Source organism: Aquarana catesbeiana, linkage group LG05 (assembly GCF_042186555.1).
Source record: "Aquarana catesbeiana isolate 2022-GZ linkage group LG05, ASM4218655v1, whole genome shotgun sequence".
Taxonomy (NCBI): domain Eukaryota; kingdom Metazoa; phylum Chordata; class Amphibia; order Anura; family Ranidae; genus Aquarana; species Aquarana catesbeiana.
Genome location: NC_133328.1, coordinates 453,167,412 through 453,180,854, shown reverse-complemented (window position 1 = coordinate 453,180,854; position 13,443 = coordinate 453,167,412). Strand labels below are relative to the sequence as shown.

Below are 13,443 nucleotides of genomic sequence, written 5' to 3'. Positions count from 1 at the left end.
ACGTACAGGTAGGCCCTAAGAGTGCGAGGTGGTTAAATACATATGATTTAACAAAATCAGCTATTTTATTCATTTTACAATGTTACACATTTATATATTTGTTTCAGGGAGTTGACTGCAGTGATATTTATCGTGCCACCTACACAGTTTTCAGATGTTCTCACGTGTCGGGTGTGATTGCAGCACTTGACAGATTAAAGGTAACAAAAGTGTCAGTTTTTTTTTTAATTCCAGTCTCTGATTGTGGTACATGCATGACTACTTTTTTTTTTTTTTTTTAAAGCTACCGGTTAGTTTCTTCCCTAAAGATCAGGGCGACTATACCCAATTTTGGGACATTGAATGCCATCCAATATCAGAACCACATTTCAAGCATAAAGTGAGATTTCAAATGTGTGGAGAAGTAAGTAGAAAGAATTTTACTTTAAAACCTTTGAAGAGGGCTTATTGTACTGTATTTCCTTTGCTATTAACAGAGTACTTGGGCTACTTTGCCTGCTTAAAAGTTGATATTTCAGTCATATAGATTAATATACTATTTAGCAGAACTAGAGCATGTCTGTAACTATCAGCCCAATATTTCCTACAAGGTCTATGATCCAAGCAAAAATTTTGTTTGTAAAACAAACTACCTTTTCTGCCTGAACTGCACAGCCACCGGAACACAGTCAGGTCCTGGGTTATAATGGCATCTGTGTCTGAAAGTTCAAAACCCTATCCATTTCAGCCTCAATTGTGTGGGAGTACCCTTCATTTAGCAATGAGTGATCACAGGTGCAAGGAAACTGGGACAAAAGGACCACAGAGCATGAGTTTTGTAGGTGGCCTACAGGAAACTCAAACTACAGTTAAGGGTGATAGTTGTTCTCTTGTCCTGGAGTAATGTCCTATTATGACACTGCTCCCCTTATCAGATCTAGCTCCCTTTCGGGCATTCACCATGCAGCCTGTCCAACAAAAGCAGATTTCTCTTCCACAATGTCTGAATTCTGTGGAATTATCTGGGTGCTTCAACAACCTTCAGTTTCCTGGGACCAGAAACACTACATATCTGCTTTTCCCACTGACTCTGTTTAGGTTTTAGAGGAGAAACTTCCTTTCCTTTTTGGATATGTTAGCAAAATGGATTGAGGACCCCTGTTTTGTACCAAAGGCAACAAAAGATATTTTTCTTTTTTTTTTTTTTCCCAATAACATTTTATTTTGTTACCAAAGTTTACACTGCATAGTATATAACTGGTAAGGGTAGTAGAAAAGTACGGTACATGATATTAAGCAAACAGACCCACGTATATGGAATATTTTCCTTAGTATGTTGCAGTTATGGTTTCTTAGCTAACATGGTTGCTTCTCATCATCGCACATTAAGAGTAAACTTCTCATACCCGTTAACAAAAATAACTTATGTAATAAGAAAGAGAGAAAAAGGAATAGAATAGGGAAAGAAGAGAGGTAAAGTCACCTGAGTGAGTCAATGATCCGTTTATATAGAATCCTCCTGGAGGTGCCACTGCTCCCAGACCTTATCATGGGCTTCCAATCTGTCCTGCATCCTGGCCGTCATCTTCTCCATCAATTCCACATCTTTAATTCTCGCATACAGTGCCTCAGGGGTAGGGGGGGATTTCTTTTCCCAATTCAATGCTATGAGGCATCGTGTGGCCGTTAAAATATGGCGCACTAGTTTTTGAGATCTTTAGTGGGGATAGACCTAGTAAGAAAAATTTAGGGGTCATGGGAAGTGGTTTTCCCAAAAGATTGGTCAGTAACTGCTGGACTTTTTCCCAAAAGGTAAAAATTTGAGGGCACTCCCAGTAAATATGAAGAAGGGTACCCCTGGCTCCCGAGCATCTCCAGCATCGATCTGAGCTAGTAGGGTAGATAGCATGGAGTACCTCTGGGGTCATGTACCAGAAGAAAATTATTTTGTATGCGTTTTCTTTATACAATGTACAAATTGAACTTTTCGCTGCCTGAGACCATATCGCCCGCCATTGTTCCATGGGGAGTTCCTCTTTAAGGGCTTTCTCCCACTTAATCATATAGAGGTGCTTACCTTGCGCCTCCACTGAGTAAGCATTCAAGATTTTATAGATATCAGAGATCAGTCCCCTCTGAGTCAAACCTGCCACAACCAAGTTTTCAAAAGGGGTTAGGGTGGAAAATCGCAGGTCAGGCGCTATGGTCAGGGCATAATGGCGGATTTGTAAGTAGCTATAGAAAGCTTGGCGAGGTATATCGTTCTTAGTTTGGAGTTCGGAGAAGGATAATAGCCTACGTGTTCTAGGGTCTATTATGTTGCCGAAGTGGAACAAATTCCACGAGGACCATGGGTAGGACATTTGGTGAGTAAGGCTATCTGGCACTTTAGGGTTGCAAATAAAGGAGGTTAAGAGCGATTTTTCAGAAGAGAGGCCATGTGGGGAGCGCAAGGCTTTCCAAAGCTTACGAAGTTGGGACATAGCTCCCAATAGACGTTCAGGGGGCACCTCCGCGTCCGCACACCACAGCAAGCTATTTGGATGGGTCGGGACCAGCCAGATCTTTTCCAACTTCTGTCCACTTTATTGTAGGACCTCTGGGTGGACCACAATATTATGGCTCTGAGTTGGGCAGCTTGGTAATATTTAATTAGATTTGGTAATGCGAGGCCACCATCTGACCGAGCTGCCATAAGGACTGATTGGGGTATTCTATGCCTTTTATGGTTCCAGACAAATTTAAGTATATCTATTTGTAGTTTTCTTAGATGTTTGTATGGAATTGAAATGGGTAATGTTTGAAATAGAGTAGCTTCGGGAGGATCGTCATTTTAATGGACGCTATCCTCCCTAAGAAAGAGAGATGGTGTTTTTTCCATCTGAGGAGCATGGCTCTGATAGAATGAAAAGGGGGGGGGGGGAATTTTCCTGGTAAAGAGTTGCGAATGTTGGAGTAATGCGAATTCCCAGATATTTTAGAGAGATAGTTTTCCAATGATATGAAAAGTTGGCCTGTAAGTGTATGGTTTCTGATTTAGGGATATTTATTGGGAGGGCTTCTGATTTGGACGCATTAATTTTATAGCCCGATAGGGCCCCATATCTATCCAGCTCAGCGTGGAGATTCGGGAGGGATATTCTAGGTTGTGTCAGGGTCATAATGATATCATCGGCAAACAATGAAATTTTAAACTCCCTACCCCGGACTGATATCCCATGGATATCCGGATTACCTCGGATGTAGGCTGCCAAAGGTTCCACACATAGTGCAAACAACAGGGGAGAAAGAGGGCACCCCTGCCGTGTGCCGTTGTTTATTGAGAACGGGGCAGAGAAGGCAAAAGGAGTTCTGACCTGGGCAGTGGGGTTAGAATATAGGTGCTGTATCGCTCGCAGGAAGGGGCCCTTTAACCCTATATGCTGTAGGGGGGCGAACAAAAAGGGCCACCCCAAACGGTCAAAGGCTTTTTCAGCATCCAAGCTAAGGAGCAAAGATGCCGAATCCTCCATGTTCACCACATCTACCAGGTCAATTACTTTCCTTGTGTTATCTCCTGCTTGTCTAAGCGGTACGAAACCCACCTGGTCTTTATGTATGAGAGAAGGGAGGACTACATTAAAACGGATTGAGAGTAGTTTCGTGAAAATGTTTAAGTCGGAATTCAGAAGGGCAATGGGTCGATAATTAGCACATATTATAGGGTCTTTATCCAGTTTGGGAATCAGGGTAATAAATGATCGCTGCATGTCAGCTGGGACCAAAGTGTCCCGGAGAAAGGCGTTAAAAAGTCTGCTCATATATGGGAGTAGGAGAGGGAGGAAAGTCTTATAGTATTCGTATGGTAAGCCGTCAGGACCTGGGGATTTACGAGATGGTAGTGATTTAATCGTAAGTTCTATTTCTTCCTCTGTAATAGGTGCATTTAGGGCCTCTAAGTCTGTAGTTTGTAAGCGGGGGACACCACTTTGTTCTAGATAACGGTGCAATCTAAGTGAGATCTCTGGGGAGGGAGGATTTTTTGGTATGTCTGGATTGTTATAGAGGTCGGTATAAAAGTCTGCAAAAGCATTTGCAATATCTTTAGGGTGGGATAGTAAGCAACCTGTTTTATTCTTAATTTGGTGGGGTGTTGAGTTAAGGGAGTCTTCTCGTAGTTTTTTTGCTAGTAAAGAATGTGCTTTGTTTCCCCTATCGTAATACACCTGCTTTAGCCGAAGCAAAGCTTTTTCTACTTGTCCCAGTGCAAAATCCCTCAGGGTCGCCCGAAGCTTAACAACCTTTCTGAGAAGGGGTACAGTAGGGGATGTTTGGAGCCGTGTCTCTAGGACCTGTAGTTCCTTCTCAGTTTGGTATTTTGTGGCTAGTGCATCTTTTTTCATAGCCGATGATAAAGCTATGCATTTACCTCTGATGACCGCCTTATGGGCTTCCCATAACGTAGCGGGAGAGATGTCAGGGGTGTTGTTTTCTTTAAAGTAGAGTTTCAGGGTAGAGGTTAATTCCGTGGTTGACTGGGGATGTTGGAGGAGAAAAGTGTTTAGTCTCCAGTTGTAGGGCCTAGGGTTGGGGGATTCTACGTCTAATGTGAGCATAATCGGGGCGTGGTCAGACCAGGAGATCGGGAGCACTCTGGTTTCACGAACTATTCTAAGAGTAGAATTATTAACAAAAAAGTAGTCGATCCTGGTGTGGGTTTTATGGGGAGCTGAGTAGAAGGTGTACTGCCGATCCCCTGGGTGGAGAGCCCTCCAGGCATCAAAGAGAACATGTTTTCTAAGGAGTTGGCGAAAGAGCATCGAGTCTCTAAGGGCTCCAGCTGATGGTGCCCGGGGATCCACCACATGGCGGTCGGCAGTTGCGGAATGAGTTAGATTGAAGTCTCTCCCCACCACCAGAATCCCATGATCCGAGCGAAAAAGGCGTGTAAACATTTTAGAAATCTATGTTGTCTAACATTGGGTGTGTACAGAGCACACAGGGTGATCTCCCGGGACTGCCACCGACCTCTAACAATAACATAGTGACCGTGTGGGTCACTATAGTGACTCACACACACAAACGTGGTCCTGAGGAAAGGTAGCTTTGTGGGAAGTGCCTGGATGCGAAAGCGAAGGTGCCCCCCCTGTCAAAGTGTGTCTCCTGGGCAAAGATAATGTCAGCGCCAGACTGTTTAAATTCCCTCAGTGCCAGATGCCTCTTTTTATTGGAATTTAATCCATGAACATTTAATTACCTGGGCTGAAGACGACGGCTTTGGATCCTGGGATTGGGAGCGGGCAACCTCCGATGTGGGATCTGGACTCATCCCGCGGTCCATGTAGAGAGTCACTCTGGGACAGGGAGAAGACAACGAAAAAAGAAGAAGCTAGAAAGAAGAAACAAAGGTTAGTTTTAGACAAAACAAAACAGAACCAAAAAGATTTTTTCATCTGACCTTGAAAGGTTGTTGGACCTAGGTCAGTACGGTTTCCCAAGGATCCGCCCAACCCCACTCCAGCAGAGTGGGTCAGGCGGATGCAAGGGAGACCTAGGTTGGTCATATAACAAGATATCATCAAAACTATTGTGATAGTCATCACTTAATTAGGGGAGGGGTTGGTGAGCCTAAAATCACCTACTCTCTCAAGTCTCAACGAAGACATGCCCATAAAGTAGAACAAAAGCAAAATTAGAAAAAACTGAGGCAAAAAATGGGGGACTAAGTGAACAAAACGTCCAGGACAAATCCATCAGCCTAGAGTAGTGGCCGAGCATCTACAAGGTAAAAGACCCAAGAAAAGATTGCGAGTCTAGTTCAGCCATTTCTGGATTTGGAGCTTTTGCGTGGGGTACCATCCTTCCGGGTGCGATTAGAGGAGGGGACCTTCTGCCATACTGTGGGCGGTGGGGGTGGGGTAGTAACTAGGTCCCAATCCGGGAGTTGAGGGGGACTAATCCCCAAAACGTCACAGAAATTTGTTAAATCCTCTGGATAACGTAGAATAGCAGATCTGCCTTGGTTCTTGGCTGTAAGGGTAAAGGGAAATCCCCACCGATAGGGGATACTTTCTTCTTGAAGGGTACGTAGAAGAGGTTGCAGGAGTCTGCGCTTCTGTAGGGTTATCCATGAAAGATCCGGAAATAGTTGCAGCTGGGCATCCTGGAAGGTTACTTTACGTGTCAAACGAGATTGTCGCATAATGTCTTCCTTCAAGGGGTATGAGCTTATTCTGCAAATAATGTCCCTTGGTTTAGAGGTGAGATTCTTGGGGCGGAGAGCCCGATGGGCTCTATCCATGTCGATACGATTGGTTAGGGGCTCCCCAAGGAGATTGTTAAATATATGTTGTAATTTTGTTATGAATGTCCTCCGGGCCGTCTGTCTCCGGGACTCCTCGCACTCGAATATTATTTCTGCGCCCCCTATTATCCAAGTCCTCAATGTGGCGTTGCATTTCCCTTAGCTGGGTACGGTGATCTGCCCCTTGAAGTTGAGTCCTATGGACTGCTAATTTAGTCTCTTGAATTTCCTCTTCGGCCATTTCCACCCTGTCAGCTAGGTGTTTAAGGCCTGTTTGTAGTATCTGTATTTCTGAGCGACAGGTGGATTTCACATCTGCGATCAACTGTTTAAAATCATCTTTGGTGGGCATCGCCTGTAAATAGGAGTACCACTCATTAGGAAGTGAATGGTGTGGGGCTGATGGCAGGTATTGCTGCAGTGGTCGCTGGTGAGGTGGCTGCTGCTGTTGTGATTGCGGTGCAGCTTCATCCTGCATGACGGGCATAGATTTTGGGGATGCAGTCCATATGTTTCCCCAGGGCTGCCCCTGGGTACGTGTGAGGGCCTCCTCCTCCTCCAGAGCATAGCGTTGGGAGACAGATGTCAAATCTTTCCGTGTCGAGTTAGCAGGGTGTGCGGCCTGTTCTTTAGGAGTGCCCAGTGCTTGGGAGAACGAGAGTCTCTGCGCCTTAGGTGGAGGTGAGCCAGGCATGAGGGCTCTGAAGGCCGCTGCAGGATCATCAGGTCCAGGTGGGGTATTGGAGGCCGGTAATCTCGGGCCCGGTAAGGCCGGGAAGTCCACTGACACATCGGAGGATGACGGGGATCCCGGAGCATCCCCCGGCAAGCAGGGATCCGAGGCTGTCCGCAGCAGGCGCGGGAAGGCCTCCGAACATTGAGTGTAGAGGGAGGGAGGGGGGCCAAATATGGCGGCTGGAGAGTCACGTGGCGAGGTCCCTGCACGGATAGGGCAAAGCGAACTCACCGTTTCCAAAGGAGAGGAGATGCCCGTGGGGTGTTGCAGGGCCGGCGGTGTGAGTTCAGGTCCGGCTGGGAGAGCTGCGGAGAGAGCCTGGAGCGGGCCGCCGAGGCCTCCGGCGCCAAATTGTCTGTGCCGCCAGACAGACCGTCTGTCTGTGGAAAGAAGGACTGGAGGTCCGACGATGAGCCGGGTGGTGGCTGTGATGATCCCCGGGTTTTAGCGGATCGGGGGGCCTTAGATCTGCCCATGTAGCTGTGGTGTAGCGCGTCCCCAATTGAGCCTTTAGCTGCGGGCTGAGAGAGAGCAGACGAGTCAAGCGTCCATCTAGGTCGGCTTCCGGTCACGCCCCCCCCCAAAAGATATTTTTCTTCCCCTGCTTTATATGATTTAAAATCTATGGCTTCATGCCAAATGCTTTCTAATTTGGACACACTAATTGACGCGGTTCACACTAGTCTTTACCAAGCAGTAGCTGACTCTCCACAGCCTGAACAAGGTAAAATTTAAAAATCCTGCGCCTAAATTATGTGATATAACAACCTATATAAAAAAATAGCTGCTATGCCCAAACTGAGTGATAAATCACTAGAGCACGTGTGTCGGCAGTATACAAACTGCTACACCCCAGCCTACCTAGTAAACCCAAAAAGCATCAATAATATACAATTACTATTGTGCCCAAATTGTTAATCAGTGTATATACAAAGTGTTGCAATTCTTAAGTAACTATAAATCAAAAAAATCTCATAATGAATCATATAACATGACATGTGAATCACACATAAAGCATTAAAAGTCCATAAGTGAAATAGATCTTGGGTCTGGATCTGGTAATCAAGTGAACAATGGAACCCCTTCACCGCCTAGGGATATCACCCAAAAGTGCTCATGAAATGGGTGTCAGCTTACCAGATGTAGTTGACCTAATTAATGAAAAAAAGGTCAAGTAGGCTTTAGCAAGATTATGCTTGCTGCAATGGAGAAAATTGGTAGACCGGACTCCTGCCCTCACACCACAGGATCTCACGCATGGGATATGAAACAAATGTAGAAGGAACCATAATAGTGTAATTCGGTTGGTTGGTTGATGGTTTTATCTTTACGAAATTGCAAATATACAGTGCATTGAAAAAGTATTCACACCCCTTGAAATTTACCACATTTTGTGTTGTATGTTACAGCCAAAAATGTAAATGTATTTTTTGGGAATTTTATGTGATAGACCAACACAAAGTTGCACATAATTGTGAAGTGGAAGGAAAATGATAAATGTTTTTTATTTTTTTTTTTTTTTTTTTTTTACAAATATGTGAAAAGTGTGGTGTACATTTGTATTCAGCCCCCCTGAGTCAATACTTTGTAGAACCATCTTTCGCTGCAATTACAGATGCAAGTATTTTTGGATATGTCTCTACCAGCTTTGCACATCTAACAAGTGAAATTTGTGCCAATTCTTCTTGGCAAAATAGCTCAAGCTCAGATTGGATGGAGAGTGTCTGAACAGCAATTTTCAAGTCTTGCCACAGATTCTCAATTGGATTTAGGTCTGGAGTTTGCTCCATTCTAACAAATGAATATGGTTTGATCTAAAACATTCCATTGTATCTCTGGCTGTATATTTAGGGTCATTGTCCTGCTGGAAGGTGAACCTCTGCCTCAATCAAGTCTTTTGCAGACTCTAACAAGTTTTCTCAAGGCGTCTTCCAGGACACCCCATGAGACCTAGGGCTCCTACCAGGACAGGAAACGCGTTAACCCCCACTGAATAAAAGGGCGGTCCTCCAGGCCTCATGTCAGCGTTAGTGTTTCCCCTGGACGAGGGGGAATCATGTTTCCTGGGACCTGGTTTCCCTAGGTCTCGTGAGCAATGCTCTTGTTGCTGTTAGGGAGAGATTTCCTACCTTCTCTGTCCCAGAGTGGCACCTCCACCTGGGAAGGGGTGGGGGGGGGGAGTAGGGTGTTGCTGCTCTTCTTTGTTCTCAGTGCCTGGGGAAGGCCAGGACCGCTGTAATGTCTGTAGGCCCAGCAGCACGGGCTGAGTGATCAGGAGCTAGAATAGGAAAATCCAGAGAGAAAACTTAACCTAAAAAGGAGGTTTCTGTTTGAGGACACAGCACAGCCTTGGAACAAAAACCCATAGTTAGACGCACCTCTATCAAAAATTTCTAAAAATACGGACCTAGTATTTGACAATATGGGCACGCTTAGGGATCCCATGGATAAGAGAGGAGATATCCTTATACGCAGGGCCTAGGAGTCATCTATTGTGAGTCTTAAACCAGCCTTAGCACCTACTTCTGTAGTCAGAAAGTGGGTGGCCTCACAGGCCAGAAACCTGGAGGTATGGTTAATACAAATGCATCTTTTGGCAGGAACTTCAAGAGAACAAATGCTTAAATCCTTCCCACTCCTCTTTTGGGCAGTTGGTTTTCTGGCAGATTCTTCCAGTTAGAATGACAGCTAGGACCTCGGCCTTGGTGAATTCGGCCAGAAGAAGCCTCTAGCTTAAAACTTGGTCAGGCGACTCTACTTCTAAGTTGCACCCATGTGGTCTTCCCTTAACAGACAGCCATCTTTTTGGCCCTGGTCTGCAAGAGGCACTAGAGCGCATGGCTGACAGGAAAAAGGCCTTTCCCGAAAACAAGAAAAAGCCATCAGCCAGAAAATAATTTCGTGGCCAAAGCAGGCAGCAGGGTTCAAGGTAAAAAGACAACAGACCAAAAAAGCATTGGACAGGGCACAAAGGCAGAGGTAAGGGGGGGGGGTCTTGTTTAACTCTCCTCAACAACCTGCTAAGCCACAATAACTTGTATCCCGGTGGGAGGAAGATTGAGGGCCTGGATTCGAGGGATGCATATTTGAACATCCCTATTCATCCAGCTTTCTGAAAAACTTTGGTGGCTAGCCGTCAAGATGGGATCAGAGATCCGTCACTTTCAATTCCAGGCCCTACCCTTGAGGCTGTCATCAGCCCCACGCATCATTACAAAGGTCTTGGGAGAAGCACTGGCTCCATTGAGGTTAAAAGCGATTACAATCATCCCTTATCTGGGTGACCTCCTAGTGGTGGCAGAGTCATACCAGAAACTAGAGGAGGATCTCCAGACCGTACAGGACTTCCTACAGTCGCTGGGCTGGTTGGTCAACAGAGAACGCTTCCCTGATTCCAGCCCAGAGGGCGGCTTATCTGGGATACTAAATTTGTTCAGTAAATCAGGGTATTTTCCTCCCGCAGGAAAAAATCTCAAAGGCGATTTCAGCCTTGCAGACCAATTCCTGGATCTTGCTCAGAGAAATCTCAAGAGCAGTGGGTCTGATGACCTCTTGCTTTCCCGCAGTTCCATGGGCAAGGTTACACCAACGACCACTGCAGCTGTTTCTGTTAAGAAACTGGGACGGATACACAAGTTCCCTAGAGAAGGTTTCAAATACCCTCCAGAAGCTTGTGGTGGTGGTCACATACTCACCTGACAAAAGGTCTGCAGTGGTCCATGCCAATATCCCAGACGATCAAAACAGATGCAAGTTCCTGGGAATGGGGAGCCCATATAAACAACACAGTAGCACAGGCAAGATTCCCAGGGAAGCAAAGGCTTTATCGATTCAGAGGGAGCTTTTGGCTGTTCAGAAAGCCTTTGAAGCATTTCTGACGGAGGTCAGGGGTCACAATCTGCAGATTCTAGCATACTACTGTTGCCTACCTCCACAAACAAGGAGGAACGAGAAGGCAGATCCTTCCATTTATAGCCCAGGGGGATCTTATGGGCGGAAGGGAATCCTGGCCTCGATCACAGCAGTACACATGAAAGGTACACCAAACTATCTGGCAGATTATCTCTCAGCCTGCTACCAGGTGTGTTGAGACATTTAAATTGGTTCTCCACCCGGAGATTTTTGCAGAACTTACCGACAGCTTGGGATCTCCCAAAGTAGATCTTGTCGCAAATCAGAGCAATTGCAAGATAGAGAAATTATTTTCCCTGAACCCAGCAGATCAATCTTTGGGGATTGATGCTCTAGCAAATCCTTGGCCATTCAGCCTCTGTTACACCTTCCCACCTATCGGGCTAATTCCAGAAGTCCTTCTGAAGTTTCTTATGCAAGAGGCAGATCTCATCCTAGTAGCCCCTTTTTGGCCCAAGAGGCCATGGTTTTCCCTGCTGCAGACTCTGGTTTCCAAGGCTCCACTCATCCTCCCAAAGAGACAGGAATTATTGTCTCAGGGTCCAGTGTTGCACCCGCAAGTGGCATCCTTAGGCTGCATTCACACCTGAGCGTTTCAAAGTCGGACGATTTTGTACAGGTCACCAATGTAAAAGGCAGAAAAATACCTGTAATCTGCCCCAAAGGAGCTCATGTTCTTTTTTGAGCTTAGGGCATTTTTCAGGCGTTTTGCTTCAGGTGACACAACGCTTGTTGGGCGTTTTTCAGGTGTTTTTTTTTTTTTCTTTTTTGACATTTTAATAGCTGAAAACGCTCAGGTGTGAATGCAGCCTTAAACTTGATGGCTTGGTATCTGACGAGAAGATACTATGTTCCCAGGGATTTTCGGACAAAGTGGTCAAAACCCTGGTTAATTGTAGGAAGCCAGTTACTAGAGCTATATATGCCAACGTTTGGAAAAATGTAACTCTTGGTTATCTGAAAATCAAAGATTGTCTCACGACGTTCCATCAATTTTGGAATTTTTTTTAGGAGGTGTTGACAAGGGTTTTTCCATTTTTAGTATGTTAAAAGTACAGGCATCGGCTATTCGTGTTTTCCTCCAGTATTCTCTCTCAAGTCCTTCAGGCTCTGTCAGAATTCCCTTTTGAGCCCCTGAAAGATACTTCAGTTAAACTTACTCTAAAGACAGTTTTCCTTGTGGCAATTACCTCAGCTTGTAGGGTTATTAGCGAGTTGCAGGTAGTGAGTTGCAGGCCCTTTCAGTCAGGGAGCCTTAACTCAATCTTTGAGGATTGTGTTAAAAACAAACCGGGGTTTTTGCCTAAAGTAGCCAGTTCCTTCCACAGATCTCAGGATATTTTGCTACCAACCCTGTGCAGTATGCTGAAGGGCGAAGAAAGAAAATAAAATAAATTTTGTTTCTTAGACGTCAGGAGAGTTCTTCTCGTCTACCTAGAAATTGCCAAAACCTTTAGGAAAACAGATACTTTGTTCTCTTTTCGGGGACACACAAAGGAGAGTGTGCATCCAAAGCCATCTTAGCCAGATGGATAAAGCAGGCTATTGCTGAATCCTACAGGGTTATGAAGGTTTCTCCACCTTTTGTCAATGCGCTTTCAACAAGAGCCTTGTCTGCATCTTGGGCTGAAAGGGCTGGAGCCTCACCAGAACAAATATGCAAAGCTGCCACCTGGTCCAGTTTTTTGACTTTTGTTAAACATGATCACCTGGACCTCCTATCTTAGGAGCAGGCATTTGGTCGTAAGCTCCTTCAGGCAGTGGTCGTCGCTCAATAGAGTGGTACATTCTGGCTCATCGTCTCATGGGCTGTCCTGGAAGACACCTTGAGAAAAGCTGAGTTAGACTTACCGGTAACTCCTTTTCTGAGAGTCTTCCAGGACAGCCAGATTCCCACCCGGTTATGTCTTGAGTTGTGTGTTCTGCATATGTTTTGCAGGTACATCCTACGGTTCTTGAGAAATACTGACATGGGACCTGGAGGACTGCCCTTTTATCTGGTGGGGGTTTACAGGTTTCCTGTCCTGGTAGGAGGAGCCCTAGGTCTCATGGGCTGTCCTGGAAGACAATCAGAAAAGGAGTTACCAGTAAGTCTAACTTGACTTTTCTTCTAAGATTGCCCTGTATTTGGCTCCATCCATCTTCCCATCAACTCTGACCAACTTCCCTGTCCCTGCTTAAAAAAAGCATCCCCACAACATGATGCTGCCACCACAATGTTTTATGGTGGGGGGGATGGTGTGTTCAGTGTGATGTGCAGTGTTCGTTTTCCACCACACATAGCATTTGGTCTCATCTGACCAGAGCACCACCTTCCACATGTTTGCTGTGTCCCCCATATGGCTTCCCGCAAACTGCAAATGGGAATTCTTATGGTTTTCTTCTTGCCACTCTTCCATAAAGCCTAGATTTGTGGAGTGCACGACTAATAGCTGTTCTGTGGACATATTCTTCCACCTGAGCTTTGGGTCTCTGCAGCTCCTCCACAGTTACTATGGGCCTCTTGGCTGCTTCTCTGATTAATGCTCTTCTT

General features: G+C 45.5%; 1 protein-coding gene across 1 annotated transcript in view; it reads left to right on the top strand.

Moving 5' to 3' along the window:
- CEP192 (centrosomal protein 192) overlaps positions 1 to 13,443 on the top strand; it is a 417,077-nt gene that overhangs the window by 380,385 nt on the left and 23,249 nt on the right. The window contains 2 exon segments of the mRNA XM_073632810.1: positions 108 to 200; positions 284 to 403. Of these exon segments, the coding sequence (XP_073488911.1) occupies positions 108 to 200; positions 284 to 403 (213 nt within the window).